Source organism: Engystomops pustulosus, chromosome 8 (assembly GCF_040894005.1).
Source record: "Engystomops pustulosus chromosome 8, aEngPut4.maternal, whole genome shotgun sequence".
Lineage (NCBI taxonomy): Eukaryota > Metazoa > Chordata > Amphibia > Anura > Leptodactylidae > Engystomops > Engystomops pustulosus.
In genome coordinates, this window is record NC_092418.1 from 28120217 (window position 1) to 28137271 (window position 17055).

The 17055-nt window shown below is 42.4% G+C and overlaps 1 protein-coding gene across 3 annotated transcripts in view; it reads left to right on the forward strand.

Moving 5' to 3' along the window:
* PRKAR1B (protein kinase cAMP-dependent type I regulatory subunit beta) overlaps positions 1 to 17055 on the forward strand; it is a 168604-nt gene that overhangs the window by 41348 nt on the left and 110201 nt on the right. For 2 of the 3 annotated variants that reach the window (XM_072120471.1, XM_072120472.1), the window contains exon 3: positions 12558 to 12728. In XM_072120471.1, the coding sequence (XP_071976572.1) occupies positions 12558 to 12728 (171 nt within the window). Of the gene's footprint in view, positions 1 to 6508; positions 6691 to 12557; positions 12729 to 17055 lie in introns of those variants that run through there. The other variant, XM_072120473.1, reaches the window with a different exon arrangement.

Here is a 17055-nt window from a genome sequence, read left to right on the forward strand (position 1 = left end):
CAATCCATAGGCCGAACAGTGTATCACGGCTAGGAGGGTGGTGGGGAGGTGAGGATTTGGTAACAATCACTGTGGTCATGCTTCAGCTTCAAAGAACAATCCAAGAGTCCAAATGCAGATAAAGAGAAGAAGCGGCACTCACCAATCTCGTGAAAATGTCTTCTTTATTCACAAAAAGTGGTACACAGGGAGGCACGCTTTCTTAGTTACCTGGAATCTCCGGCTTCTAGTGCACTGGCTGGTAACTAAGGAAGCGTGAGATCGCACCAGCTAATGCATCCTTAGTTACCTGAACCCCCCGATACTGCCGGCAATTACTTACTTTATACATCGGCAATGGATTGTGCTCCCTGTCACCTCCATGGCCTGCTCCAGCCTCTCGCTCCTCCCGACGATCCCCGTCACCTCCATGGCCCCCGCCAGCCTCTTGATCCCCATCATAGTATCATAGTATATAAGGCTGGAAAAAGACGCAAGTCCATCAAGTCCAACCTTTAAGAATTAAATAAATGTCTTATCCCCATAACCTGTGATATTTTTTCTCTCCAGAAAGTCATCCAGGCCTCTCTTGAACATGTACATAGAGTCCGCCATAACAACCTCCTGCGGCAGAGAGTTCCATAGTCTCACTGCGCTTACAGTAAAGAACCTTTGTCTGTGGTGATGGTAGAATCGCCTCTCCTCTAGGCGTAGAGGATGCCCCCTTGTCCTGGTCACAGGCCGAGGTATAAAAAGATCTTTGGAGAGATCCTTGTACTGTCCGTTCAGGTATTTGTACATTGTAATGAGGTCTCCCCTCAGTCGTCTTTTTTCTAAACTGAATAATCCCAAATTTTGTAATCTGTCAGTGTATTCTAATCCCCCCATTCCCCTAATAATCCTGGTTGCTCTCCTCTGCACCCGTTCCTGCTCTACTATATCCTTTTTATACACCGGTGCCCAAAACTGTACACAATATTCCATGTATGATCTGACCAGGGATTTGTATAAGGGCAGAACTATGTCACCTCCATGGCCCGCCCAATGAGGAGGCGCATCACTCTAAGCAGCGCTGTTGCAACCTGGAAGTGAACTGCGCATGCGCAGGGTGTCGAGTGCCCCGTTCGTATCTACGGGTTGTCCGCAACTCGAAACGCCGTAAGTCGGGGACTGCATGTACACGGCATGGAATAATAAATACCGTCATTATGAAGTGCAATTTACATGGAGATAAAATAGTTATAGGTTTTTGAAGGTGGGGAGTGAAAAATGGAAATGCAAAAACAAAAAAGGGCCTCGGGATTAAGGGGTTAAATTTGCACTCTTGCCACAGATATGAGTGTAGATTTCTATCTGCAGGAGCTGCATAGCTGGCAGTTCTTGTTCTTGCTCTATATTAAACATAGACATGTAGTGAATGATAAGTATAAGTTTTTAGATAAATTCAGCTTTTGTATGTATGGAGACTTCTAGATAAAGTTTATAAAGAATACAACACCATCTACAGGTCATCAGTGGGTACTGCACCCATGGAATGTGCCTAGTATTTGAGAATGCTTAAAGGGATTGTTCAGATGTTGAAAAACATGTCCATTTTATTCCATAAACAGCGCCACACTTGACAATGGTTTGTGCTGGTATCGCAGCTGAGCTGTATAGAGATGAATGGAGCTGAGCTGCAATACCAGGTACTACCCATTGTGAGGAGGGGTTCTATTTTTAAAAGAAAGAACCCATTTTTATCAACCATAGTACTATCTATCTATCTATCTATCTATCTATCTATCTATTATCTATCTATCTCTTATCTATCTATCTATCTATCTATCTATCTATCTCATATCTATCTATCTCATATCTATCTATCTATCTATCTATCTATCTATCTATCTATCTATCTATCTCCTATCTATCTATCTATCTATCTATCTATCTATCTCCTATCCATCTCTCTATCTATCTATCTATCTATCTATCTATCTCATATCTATCTATATCTATCTCATATCTATCTATCTATCTATTATCTATCTATCTCATATCTATCTATCTATCTATCTATCTCATATCTATCTATCTATCTATCTATCTATCTATCTATCTATCTATCTATCTATATATCTCATATCTATCTATCTATCTATATATCTCATATCTATCTATCTATCTATCTATCTATCTATCTATCTATCTATCTATCTATTATCTATCTATCTCATATCTATCTATCTATATCTATCTATCTATCTATCTATCTATCTCATATCTATCTATCTATCTATCTATCTATCTATCTATCTATCTATCTATCTCTATCTATTTATATAGAATCAATTGTCTTTCTATGAAATTGTCTCATCCATGCAGCAGAGAAACACAAACTGATATTATCAGAATATATTGTCTCAGGCTCACACTTCCCTTTTGATGTTGTTCCTCTATTTTGTATGTGATTAGACAATAACTTAGTATATCCTGTATTGTATTTTACATGGATTGTCAATCTGTAGAGATCATTGACGTAGTCTGAAAGGGGAAGTCTGGGGACCAGAGGACTGGCACTTATATGGGTTTATGGTCTATCCTTTATATTGATTTATTTTAAACATTGCCAGCAGTGTATCCTGGGAAAAAAAGTGTATTTGATATCCTCACCCTATAACAGTGTCAGTATAAGTATAAGTTATTTATTCCATAAGTGATACCAGAATATTTTTAGGTTGTGTCCTGCACTTTAGCTTCCCAACCAGAAGTGGCAATAGCAAATGCAGGCAGTCCCCGGGTTACGTACAAGATGGGTTCCATCGGTTTGTTCTTAAGTTGAATTTGTATGCAAGTCGAAACTGTATATTTTATAATTGTAGATCCAGACAAAAAAAAATTTTGGCCCCAGTGACAATTGGAGTTTAAACATTTTTTGCTGTAATTGGACCAAGGATTATCAATAAAGCTTCATTACAGACACCTTACAGCTGAGCATTGCAGCCTGGGACTATAGTAAAGCATTCAGTGACTTCACCAGAGGTCAGAGGGGTTTGTCTGTAACTATGGGTTGTCTGTAAGTCGGGTGTCCTTAAGTAGGGGACCGCCTGTATTATTATTATTTTATATAATGTATATCCGTCACTTATGATCTTATAATGGACTCCTGCTCCATGCCAAACAAATGTTTTATTTTGAGACCTGTAGTACCACCTCCCACCTTTGCTGAAGACTCATTCTTTGTATAGTTTGCAATGCAACAGCGCCCCCACCACTGCTATCTTATGTCTCTTTTTGGAAGATAAGAGAAGAATACACGTGAAAAACGTTCTTTTTCTGTGCACTTAAAGGAGTGGATATCCATAGGGTTATATTGGTGGGTGACAATCAGACTGATCTGAGACACAAAGCAGATATTTCTGGCTGCTTTTGGCCATGGTTGGGATTGGTGCTGTTCTGTTCTCCAGATTTAAAGAGGTTGTCTTAGCTTTTAAAGTTATCCCTTATCCATAACATGGGGGGTAACAAGCTGATAGGTGAGGGTTCCGGCTGCTAGGACCCCCAAGGATCATGCACACAGAACCCCCAGCGATGGGGGGGAAAAAATGGAGGTCTCGTTCTCGCCAAAGTAAGGTGCAGCAGGTTTGGTATGTGTCCTGCTGTATCATTCAGTTGTATTGGAGTGACAGTGACATTGGCTGAGCACAGTACAATTGATTGGAGCAGCAGCCGCTGCCGTTCTAACCATCAGATAGAATAAGACCCATGTTCTCTGGATTTTCTTCTTCCTGGGATTGGTGTCTGATCCCATCGATCCCAGGAAATCAAGTTGTACAACCCCATTAAAGGTTTAATTTGTCATTTTTATCCCCACTCCACAATGACTAAGGCCCCGTTCTCAGTACAGTCATTAAATGAAGCGTCCAGTCGATCATGGTTACTGCCACCACATTCAATAATATGGGAGCAACGGAAATTGCCAAGCACAGCGCTCTAGTATTTCCAGGACTTCTTTTTGCAAGTCCTGGGGATACCTGGGCGATGTGCTCTGCAATTTCTTACGCTCCTGTAGCATTGAATAGAGCGGCAGTAAGCATGCTTGACTGGATGCTTTATTCAAGCTTTCTCATGTTCTGCAGGGGTCTATTCTTGTGATCGTTGAAGATCCCAGTAATCCGATCCAAACCAATCCGATACTGTGGTAATCTCCCCTATCCCAGGGTTAGGGAATAACACAAATACTTGGTCAAACCCCTTTAATAGTGACGTTTTGCTTCGAAAGTGGTAAATTGGATCATACGCTTGTTTTTGTCTTGAGGATGTGTCACTAACAAATTTCATGTACCAGAAATGAGTCGTTACCCACATAACACAAAATGCAGAAACCTGCTCTTCTTCCCCGGATTTTCTCAATTTCTAATTTAGCTTAATTAAAATAAAGTGGAATCTAAATGCAGAACACGATGGGTTTGTATAGATTTCCGCCCACTGTATATACTTGGATGGGAGCTGCTGAGTGATCTGGGGACTCCTGGGCATGGGACCAGCATGGGTAGGACTCGGGGCGGGTGACTCACTGAATAGGGCGTTTGTCATAACCATCCAATTTTATCCCAGAATCAAATATAACTCGTGTTATGGCCGCAGGAGGCTCTGTCTGTGGGGGAGACGCCTCATTCCTATGTTGGAATCATAATGCAGTGGGTACAGGGTCCATCACAATTATTTGGAGAAATTATAAATGACTGTAATAACCTGATTTTTATTTGAACAGGGTAAATTGGTGGGGGTCCATGGCCTCCACTTATAACAATAGTAGGGGTCTATTGTGTCCCAAATAAACAGAGCTGCAGAAAACACACATAGCGCTGACTGATGATTCTGCTTTTGGTATCGTAACGTACCCCTTTCTCGTAATAGCTGTGGGTGTGACCACTAAGGCTCCCACCCATCTGCAAGTTATCCTATGGATAGGAGTTGTGACTGGACAACCCCTTTAAGGCTAATCATTTAAAGGGGTCCCGATCCGATCTCTGGATCTCTCATAGTTACCACATTCTACATAGATATCAGTGGAGAGGTGGGCACCTATTGCCCCTTTACCAGCATCTAAAAAAGTTAAAGAAAAAGTTAATTACTGCTTGTTCGTTGGCTTCCTCTCCCTTGACCTGTGAGGAAATTATGGCAGCTTTTGTGGCATATTTTTTAAATTCAATTTTAGTTCAATTTATTACTATTTTTCTATTTCAGAGAAAAAATGGTATAATGAGTATTAGTTACCGGTACTTCCAAGTTTATAATTGTAATAGTCCATTTGGTTTGCCCCCTAGTGGTGGTGTTCAATTTTTACACCTTTTTGTTTTTACCATTTACCTTTTTGATATTTTTTTCAGCCCTTAACTGATGATAAAGAACATACAAAACAAAGAATGGGATTCAAGTCAAAAATTATAAAAAAAAAAAAAGTCAGAAATAATTAAAAAAAAAACATGCAAAATAAATTTGTATTCCAATAAAATTTGTGATAGATTGATAGATAGATTGAAGGGGATCTGACCCCAGCGGGGGCCACTGATGATAATAACCGGGAACCCCAGTCCTGCATTACTTTCCACTAACTCTATGCAACTGTATTGGAGACTAGAGGGTGGCAGGACCCCCCACTGTGTATAGGAGATTACTGTACCTCAGTTTCAGTAGTTCACAGAACCCCAAGACTGATGCCAACTAATAGATGATCTCTTTCATATGACACCTTGTTTCTAGAGGGTGTCCGAAGTGACTTTAAACTTGACTCATCTCAGGCAAATATGACTCCTCTCTGTTGATCTCACGGGTGAGATTTGACATTGAAGGGGTAATTCTTTAAAGGATATTTCATTCCCTACCTGAGGGAAGTGGCAATTTAGTGGGGTAAAATCTGTGTCCCTTTAATGGCCGGTCATGATGATATGTATAGTACAGAGACCCAACTTCCATAATTTGGTTTAAAGATCCGGACTCTATATGGTGGCCCTAGCTATCTACCCCCCCAACAGACCCTTTATATTGGTGGCTAGTATGTGCCTAACCCTGATCCCCCTGCGCCTCCCCCCTACCGTCTTGTATCTCCCTTGGCCATTGTACATCTTATATTGACTCCATTCAACCCCTGTCAATGTGCCAGGCAGGGGGCAGACATCGGACATATCTATATACACCCCTGAGCGAAGCAGATGTGACCCCCCTGCACCCTGTGCATCCCTAAGGTCATCAATAAGACATTTTTGTTATCCTGAAGTTTCAGACATGGACAAATATCCTGATATTTTCTGTCTTTTTAAGAACAAAAAAACCCACATGTGCCTTGTCTTCATTGTCTGTAGAAAATGTTATGTAGCTTGTCTGTGACCCCCTCACGCCCTCCCCAGAAATGACATTGTGTACACCGCAGGTGTAAGTGGACAGGATTTGGAGCTATTTAAAATGATCCGTGCAATCGAGAGAACTCGCCTGTCGTCATGGTAACGTAAGAATAGCGAGCTGTTTACTGTAGAAATATTCCGCAATTGGGTCTACACTCCACACAACGCCTGATGTCTGGAGAGATCATCGAACACAACGACTGACGCCGCAGGGCTGATGGGATAGCAGGGATAACCTGGATAACACCGGCATGGGTGGAAGTTATACCAGTGATGCCCCCGATGATCTAGGATGCCCAGACTCCGGCAGTCGCTGAATCACATGGTAACTGCAACTTTTGCCTTGGTAGTCTTGATCTTTTTGCTGTGCGTCAGGTGTATTATGTGTCTGTGACTTGGTGTTTGGGGTAGGATATGGAGAAGTCATACCCGGTAGGAGGAGTGTGTGTGGCGGTATGTATACGGAAAACTGGAACAACTCGGAAGTTTCGGAAAGAGTAGAATGTTCCTTTGTAACACTACATGTTCATGTTGTTTGGTCGCTGTGACTTTTGTGCAGGGATGTGCCGTAATAAACATTTTTCCATTATCCATAAGATAATTGTGGGGATTGGGGGGGGTTCTCCTGTTTGCTGGGTGTCCCTGTAGTCAGATCCCAATCAATCAGACACTGATTCCAATCCTTTTTTAAGATTATTCCCTATACATTTTCCAGTCTAATCTCTTTGTATCAATCTCTGCTTGCTTTCGCTTAGTAAGAACTCTTATCGCCCCGTCCTGGTTGTGTATTGACCTCATGGGTTATGTTTCACGACCCTATGCCTCTGTATTCATCACATGAGCAGGACTGGTTTTTATTCAATGGAAGCAAAGTTTTTTTTTTTTTTAATTTAAACTGACTTTATTAATGAAAAGGTACGGAGTATTGTATTAATGTACCCCATGTTATTGGTTATACATTAAGAGTACATCTTGCAGCTACATAAAATCTTAAATACAGAGTGTTTCACAATGTGTCATGACCGAATGCACACGAACGTATGCCCGTCCGGCGTGATAAAGAGGAGGAGGTGTGACCCCCTCCCCTCTCCATAGAGATGCACAGCGTGTACGGAGCGGTATGGTGCCATGTGTGTATGCAGTGTATTGCTCCATGCTGCCATTGCTGCCTATGAGATACATATGCTAGCGGCTGTGCAGATGTCCTCCATACGGCTGTGTGAATTCGGCCTATAACCGAGGTGAAGTCCCATCCAAGACAGTCACTATGGGGGAGATTTATCATAAGTTTCTGAGGTAAAACTGTTCACATTTCCCATAGAAACCAATCAGAGCTCAGCTGTAATTTTATAAGCTGCTGTGGGAAAAAGAAAGCTGAGCTCTGATTGGTCGCCAGAGGCAACTAGAACAGTTCTGTTTTCAGACACGTATGATAAATCCCCCCCCAAAGTTTAAAACCTTATAGCTACGTAAGTAGCAGGGTTAGGCGGTGGTACATCATCTGCTCATTGCGTTTCCAAATCTCTGTATGGAGTAGTTGGTGTCCCGTGAATCATACAATATTCCTCAAATCCACTGAAATATATTGGGGCCTTTCTCCTATGGCAAAATCTGATTGACTTGGAGTTTCCACATGCTGAAAGTTGGAGTATTTGGTGCGGACCACCTTAGGGCGATAAATAATGTTTCCTGTAGGAATATAATTTGGTAAAAAAGCCAAACTTCCTCAGAAGTCAGGCCCAAAAGGCGCCCTACAGGGGATAAAGGTACAGGGAGAGGAAGTATAGTGGATAGGAAGTCAGTAACGTTCTCCCAGAATGCCTGTATAGGGGGACAGTTCCAGCTTCTATCCCAAAAATCACCACAGCGCGAGCAAGCGGTTGTGGGGATCCGACCAATGCTCGACAAACAAACGGGTGTCGGGTAATATTGATGCGTAAAATACAACGGAATTCATCTATTATTAACAGTGGGGGATAGAGTAAGATGAGCTGGAAGCAAACTTTTAAATGACTGCAAGCAGAGATGTGCATACTGCAATGAATTGATTATTAAGTTAGAGTTTTTTGTTACATATCGTTAGACTTTATTGCTTGAAGATGTTAAATACGGTAATTGACAATTTTGATATAGAGGATCTTAAAGGGGTTGTCTTGTCTCCTGGCTATATTTGTTACTGACGACTTATCGTGAGGATAGAACATTGACATCAGATGGGTAGGAGGTCCGAAACTTAGACCCCTGACTATTAAACTATTCCAGGCCGTATCCTGGGTCTGGGCCTATATAGGGGAAATGGCCCTATCTAGTAGCCTCCCTATAAGCAGTAAGAGTGGCCTAACTGAAGTACCCTGGTACTGCCACTTCTAGTTCTGCATGGTGTGGGATACAGGTTTCGGACCCCCACTCATTTTATACAGATCCACCACATAGCGTATGGAGCCTTCTACTGATACAGATACCATATAATAGTGGATGGAGACAAACACTAATCCGATACAGATCCTGTATTTAGCGGATCGGGACATCTGCTTCTGCTGGGTGTGGAGTCCAGTTGTCAGACCCCCTTTGAATTTATACAGATCCTCTATATAGCGAATGGAGCTTTCCACTCCTACTGGGTTTAGGGTCCTAGTTTTGGACCCCCACTGATCTTATACAGATCTACAATAAAGCGTATGGAAACCTCTTCTCCCGCTGGGTTTAGGATGCTAGTGTTGGACCCCCACTGATATTATACAGATCCACTATATGGTGGATAGAGACTTTTGGTTCTACTGGGTTCATGGTCCTGGTGTTAGACCCCCACTTATACAGTCCCACTATAGAGACTTCTGCCTTTGCTGGTTGTGGGGCCAAGGTGTCAGACCCCCCCTAATCTAACACACATTCCCCATATAGCAAATGGAGATCTACTTTTGCCGGCTTTGGGGTCCAGGCATCAGATTATTGACCCTTCTGCTGAAAACTGTTGTGGGGTCCCCCATCGGACCCCACTAATCTGACAAAATATGACTTAGTAATGACCATTTCTCTTGATTGAGACGGATGTCAGTAGACCTCTAGGACCTGCACACATCAGGTATTTAGGAGATATCCTATAAATAACCTGATATTGGACAACCCCTTTAAGCTGTCCTCAGCTACAAGGTTCAGCAGATCCGATCTGCTTGCTGAGCTCTGATAATTGTAGTACGACTAGAGACGCGCGGGCAGAAGGGATTACAGATGACTTCTCTGGTTGTCCATGCTGGGCCAGCAGCGCTATTTTATATTTCAAAAATATGCTTTGATTGCAGTTTTTAATATAATTTCGTACCGGGTCTCATTTTTCGCCTATTCTCTCGTTTTCACGGTCACGTTGGGTATCAATTTTTTAATAACGATGGGCAGATCTGAAGAAAGTCTTTCAACATTGTATTACATCTATGAGCAGAAATTGCTTTGACATTTACCCAGGAAATATGAGTGCGTAATCGTATTACTCGGATCTGGTCTGACTCACTTGAGCCTCGCAGATAAATGGTTAGAGACAATCTGATCTGCCTTTCCACAGAATCGTATCCTCGGACCAGAGATGAGGAGAATTCATACTTCATTAGTTGTGGTGCATGCTGGGAATTCATATTATTATTCCTCTCCATCAATTGTATAATGACTAGTTTTCATCAGACATGGATGGTATTGATATTTTGATATTTTTTCTATTATATTTTAATAGATTTTCATTAACGTCAATACAAATCAGTCGGAAATTCTATTTTTGTTGAGTGTTTTCTTTTAAGTTTTTTGTGTTCTGTGATTATCTGTCCACTAGGGGCGCTATTGCATTGTGGGATTTGTAAATAGATAATTCCATGTTTGCTATTTATAAAAGTTTCATTATATTTCATATTTAGATGTTTACATATGATTTAAGGGATATATAATAGGGACAGTAGTCTTTTTTTCCTTTATTCATATCATCGGTATTGGCTATGTGATTTTATAGATAAAAATGACATCCAAATTTGATGTACTATTCTCCTATGTATCTGTCAATAGACAGGTTAATATCTGAAATCCCTAAAAAAAAAACATAACCTGGGACTCTATACAGCAGGGGTCCCCAAACTTTTTACATAGGGGGCCGTTCATTGTCCCTCTCAGACCGTTGGAGGGCCGGATAAATAGCGGTACATGTGACCGCATCTGTAATACACTGCCCCCCCCTTCAATTAATTATTTAATATACTGCACCCCTTGTGAACTATTTTATATATTGGCCCAATGAATTAATTAATTGGTTCAATTATGAAATAATTATTAATTACTAGACAGTCCCTCATAATTAGTTATTTCCTATGCTGCCCCCCACCATTAATTATTTCCTATGCTGCCTCCCACCATAAGTTATTTTAAATACTCCCCCCACCATTAGTTATTTTATGTGCCCCCCCTCCCCACCTTTAGTTATTTTATATGATGCTCCCATAATGAATTGTTTCATATATTAGGGTCCCCCGTCGGCACAATGTTTTTACTGCTGTTTAAAAAAATGAAAAAAATCCTATACTCACCTCTGGCTCCCTCGTCTTCTTTCTTCTTGCGGCTGTAGGACAGGAAAAGGTGCGCGGCCACGTGATGAAGTCACCACGCGGCCCCGCATGCAGGTTCAAAGAGCGACGTGCGCCAGGGTGGTTTTCCGGCCACATTGCTCTACCTGCAATAATAGTGCTCGAGCGTCCGCATCGAGCACTATTCTGTGACGGGCTGAAGCTTCCTGTCTGGACGGACGGAGGCCCCTGCCCGACAGCCGAAGGCCGCAGTCTGATGCGATGGGGGCTGCATAGAAACGGTCTGCGGTTTGCATGTGGCCCGCGGGCCGTAGTTTGGGGACCCCTGCTATACAGTATATAAATTTATCGACCATAAGTTGTATTGCCATTACTCCACCCACACACAGTGATTGACAGTGAGAGCCCTGACTGCCCCTACAGCACACTGTGATTGACAGCGAGAGTTATGTTTAGTCCACCCACACACAGTGATTGGCAGTGAGAGTTCTGATTTCCCCGCCCACACACCGTGATTGACAGTGAGAGTCCTGATTACCCCACCCACACACAGTGATTGACAGGGAAAGTACTGATTACTCTGCCCACACACAGTAATTGACATCGAAAGTCCTAATTACCCCACACACAGTGATCGACAGTGGGAGTTGTGATTACTCTGCCCACACACAGAGATTGACAATGACCCTGATGACCCTGCCTGATCAGGATCTCACTAGAAGTATGTGTGGGTGGAGTAATCAGGACTCCTACTGTCGATCAGTGTGTGGGGGCGGAGTAATCAGGACTCTCACTGTTGATCACTGTGTGGGCGGAGTAATCAGGACTATCCCTGTTGATCACTGTGTGTGGGTGGAGTAATCAGGACTCTTACTGTCGATCAGTATGTGTGGGTGGAGTAATCAGGACTCTTACTGTCGATCAGTGTGTGGGGGCGGAGTAATCAGGACTCTCACTGTTGATCACTGTGTGTGGGGCGGAGTAATCAGGACTCTCACTGTTGATCACTGTGTGTGGGTGGAGTAATCAGGACTCTTACTGTCGATCAGTATGTGTGGGTGGAGTAATCAGGACTCTTACTGTCGATCAGTGTGTGGGGGCGGAGTAATCAGGACTCTCACTGTTGATCACTGTGTGTGGGCGGAGTAATCAGGACTCTCACTGTTGATCACTGTGTGTGGGTGGAGTAATCAGGACTATTACTGTCGATCACTGTGTGTGGGTGGAGTAATCAGGACTATTACTGTCGATCACTGTGTGTGGGTGGCGTAATCAGGACTATTACTGTCGATCACTGTGTGTGGGTGGAGTAATCAGGACTATTACTGTCGATCACTGTGTGTGGGCGGAGTAATCAGGACTATTACTGTTGATCACTGTGAGTGGGCGGAGTAATCAGGACTCTTACTGTCAATCACTGTGTGTGGGCGGAGTAATCAGGACTCTGAATGTGTCTCCTGGGAGTCCTGATAGGTAGACTTTGTGCTTTACTCAGAAATCCTTCTCCAAATCCTATAAAATCTATGTATCACATAGCTAAACGCTTCTCCCACTATCATATCCTGTGCTACTGAAATATTCACAATTTTGTATAGATGATATATTCATTTTCATCCCTGTCATTATGTATTTACAGGAAGAATGCAAACAGATATTGGCTCAACAGAAGTCAAACTCCCAGTCAGACTCTCATGATGATGAAATCTCTCCACCACCACCGAACCCTGTGGTCAAGGCCCGACGCCGAAGAGGGGGAGTCAGCGCTGAGGTGTACACAGAGGAAGATGCTGTTTCTTATGTCAGGAAGGTAAGAGCATTGTGGTGGACCTGATGGCTGCTTTCTTCATGCACTTATAGAGCCTTATAAATGGTGGCAGGCATACGTTTTCTTCTACAAGAGCTGTATTCTGGATGTAGTACAGAGTCAGTGGTCCCAGAACACCCTATTCCTTTCAAAATGTCCAGAACATGACGCCATCTTGAAAGCCGCCACATTGGATCATGGGCAAGTTTTTCTAATGGAAAGGTGTCATGTAGCAGATCATAGAAGACCAGAATCTATTGCCACAATCAGATCTGTAATATCTCTTGCTATTCTTGAGATTTCATGCAAGTTCATAACCATTGGATCCAGCACCTTCAGCTGTGTTCATCTCCGGAGACAATACGTCAGATAGCTGTGCATCACAGGGAACGTTTCTGGTTATTGTTGCAAATGTCTGTGTTGACAACTTATGAACCACAAGACATACTGCAAATCTGATTGTGGAGATCAATTTCTGAAACAATCCTGGTCTTCTGTGATGTGTTACATGATCACCTTCCCATTGGAATAAACTTGCCTCTAAGCCAATATGGCGGCTTTCAAAATGGTGGCCAAGCATCTGACGTAGCCTCATAGATAGCCCCCTCATTAGCTGCAGGGGGATTAAGACAGGTCATTTTCTACTTTGTTTCCAAAATAAAAGGGGGTCCTGAGATTTTTAGCATGTTGGTCAAAATCAGTGTCGGAAAACACCAACAGACCCTCTGATCTGGATTTTCCAGCTGTGTGAAATAGCCCTAAGGATGTTTCCAATTCTGCTGAAAATAAAAATGCAAGGGTCCACATTTTTAGTAACAGGGGCAGTCACAGAAGTCGGACTCTCAACTTACTTTTATAAATTGTACAACTAAAATTAATGATGTAAGTATATATATTTTTGTGTGTTTTTTTACCTTTTTTCTTCTCTCGGTTGTTCTTCTATCCAGTCTTTTATTACTTAGGACTCAGATTAGATTAACATCTTCACATTCCTTAGATATTGTTGCTACACAGAGATCCTGAATTCAGGTTTTACTAAGTTTTTTGGCCTTTTCTAATCTGGGATCTGATACAAGTTTATCTCTGTATTTTATAAAAAAAAAATTATATTACTTAAAAAAAAATAATAAATTAATGTAATTTCTCATAGCTGTAAAGATAGAGGCCATTAATCTGGTATTTTCAACATCTAAGGTGGAAATTGCCTGTGGAAGGATCCCTTTAAGAGCTGCTTAACCTCTGTCACTGTGAAGCAATCTTATAATCACCCCAGGATATTGCTTTTGTCTACAGAGGAAGCATGCATAGTTTCTCAGACGGTGAGAATTGTTGGATGGCGTTAAGTAGTCGGATGACTTTCGTGCACGTTGGCATAGGACTTGTTGCCCCCTGGGCAAGTGGGATTTGAGGACAGGTGGTGTCTGATTGAAATATTCAAGTAAAAACAAGTCAAGTGTCCATGGACTTATATGTGCATTTGATCTTTCTGTTTTGGAATTAATTTTAATGCATCTGTAGCTGAATATCTATCGATGACCTCTATACACATATTAGAGTAGGGGGGCAGTGCTGGGTGTTACTATGCAGGAGTCCTAAAGCCCTGAATACACACACAGATTGACAGTGAGAGTCCTGATTACCACACCCACACGCAGTGATTGACAGGGAAAGTCCTGTTTACTCCGCCCCACACAGTAATTCACAGGGAGAGTCCCGATTACCCCTTCCATACGCAGTGATTGACAGGGAGAGTCCTGTTTACTCCGCCACACACAGTAATTGACAGGGGGAGTCCTGATTACCCCTCCCACACACAGCGATTGACAGGGAGATTCCTGTTTACTACACCCACACAACAGTGAATGGCAAGGAGAGTCTTGATCACCCCACCCACACACAGTGTTTGACAGTGAATCTTGATTACTCCGCCCACACACAGTGATTGACAGTGAGAGTCCTGATTACTCCACCCACACACAGTGATTGACAGTGAGAGTCTTGATTACTCCGCCCACACACAGTGATTGACAGTGAGAGTCCTGATTACTCCGCCCCACACAGTGACTGACAGTGAGAGTCCTGATTACCCCACCCACACACAGTGTGTGACAGTGAGAGTCTTGATTACTCCACCCACACACAGTGATTTACAGTGAGAGTCCTGATTACTTCGCCCACACACAGTGATTGACAGTGAGAGTTCTGATTACCCCACCCACACACAGTGATTGACAGTGAGAGTCCTGATTACTCCACCCACACACAGTGACTGACAGTGAGAGTCCTGATTACCCCACCCACACACAGTGAGTGACAGAGAGTCTTGATTACTCCACCCACACACAGTGATTTACAGTGAGAGTCCTGATTACTCCGCCCACACACAGTGACTGACAGTGAGTCCTGATTACCCCACCCACACACAGTGAGTGAAAGTGAGAGTCTTGATTACGCCGCCCACACAGTGATTGACAGTGAGAGTCCTGATTACTCCACCCACACACAGTGATTGACAGTGAGAGTCCTGATTACTCCACCCACACACAGTGATTTACAGTGAGAGTCTTGATTACGCCGCCCACACACAGTGATTGACAGTGAGAGTCCTGATTACTCCACCCACACACAGTGATTGACAGTGAGAGTTCTGATTACCCCACCCACACACAGTGATTGACAGTGAGAGTCCTGATTACAGGACTCTCACTGTCTTTCCTAGGAGTCCTGTCAGGATTTAATTTATTTACTCAGAAATAAGGTTCCAAATCACATAAACCTATATATCACTGAGCTCAGCTTCTCTCCCTCTATAATATCCTGAACCCTAAAAAGTTCCAAAAGAAAAAAAAAAACATGACACACTTACTTTAAATGAACCTTCCAAGCAAAGTTAATACTTTGGTTACATAGTTTTTCTAATGCGGTCTAAACATGCAAAGTTGTACAGAGGGTTTTAAATCCTTTGTCCTAAATTCCTTTTTTATTTTACACCATATTGTGAGTTAACCCCTGCCCAGTATACCATAAGCCACACCCTTCCATAAGAGACCACGCCCACGTTGTAAAAGTTTTCTACAACTACTTCAAACAAATTTGGGTGCTGGGTATCTGTTATTAATCACTTATACTAAGTGCAAGTGATCAGTAAAAAATGGAATGCCTCTATAAAATAAAATTAAAAAAAATTACATTTTTTGTTACTTTTTTGGGTGTGCAAGAGGACAGGTGCACCTATTATGTAAAAAAGTACAATGCACTTATGATAAATTCTCTTCTCTGGAGCCTATGTTATTAGCCTCACTGAGTCATAGGAGCCATTTGTACAGAAATCAAATGATCTGTCAGAGCCTAAACATCACCCGCTCTCTGTAAAGGCACTTAAGCGGCTGCAGAACATTACCCATGATTTGCAGACCTGAAACACGCTGGGATAAAATGTGCCCATGTCGTGCCATTATTACACCAGCCACAACCTAAAGAACAACTCCGCTCTTCAACAATCTTCAGCCTCATATGACGCAGTTCACACCTGCGACTGCATGGAAGCAGAGATGACTGCATTATGATCAGTGGAGACATATAGGTGCTACGTAGGGGGCCTGCAGGCAGGGAGACCAGATGTAAGGGGCTATACTAATTCCCGTCCATGTCTCTCCATTACTGTGGGATTAACACAGTTGTGAAAGGTTTACTATGACTTGCACCCCAAATAAATTGGTTAAGCCCCCCTGTTATCTTACACTGGGGTTTTCAGTCTTAAAGGGATTCTGTCACCAGATTTTAGCCCATTAAACTACCAGACCCTTCAGATAGGGTATAAAATGTATTTAAGTAGAATTCCCTATATTTTACCTATAAAAAAAAAAAGATATGTGCAAATGGGCAGAGATGAGTCACTTTTAGGGTACCGAGAACCATGTTCCTAGCGTCACATGAAAGATAAGAATCCGATTTTTCTGATCGCATCAGTTCTTGCGGTTCTGTGTTCTACAGAAACGGAAATACAGGGGCTGGGGGTGTTAAAGAAATAGGAGGGAATAGGATTTTTATACATAGTTCACAGAACCAGGCCCTGATGTCATTTGAAAGATGAGATATTTATCTTTTCTATGACACCATGTTAGGCACTATTGAACTGAGGATAGGGATGTCTCTGCTGACCCTCCCCCTTTCAGCCTCTAAATTTGACTCGACTCTTTCGAAAATTGACTCTTCTCTGAGTTTGGAGATGATTATTCTGTTAGTAAATGTGTGAGATTTCAAATAATGGAGAAAATTCTAGAATAGCCTTCCTGAGGGGGTTAGTAGCTTAATGAAGTTTAATGACTGA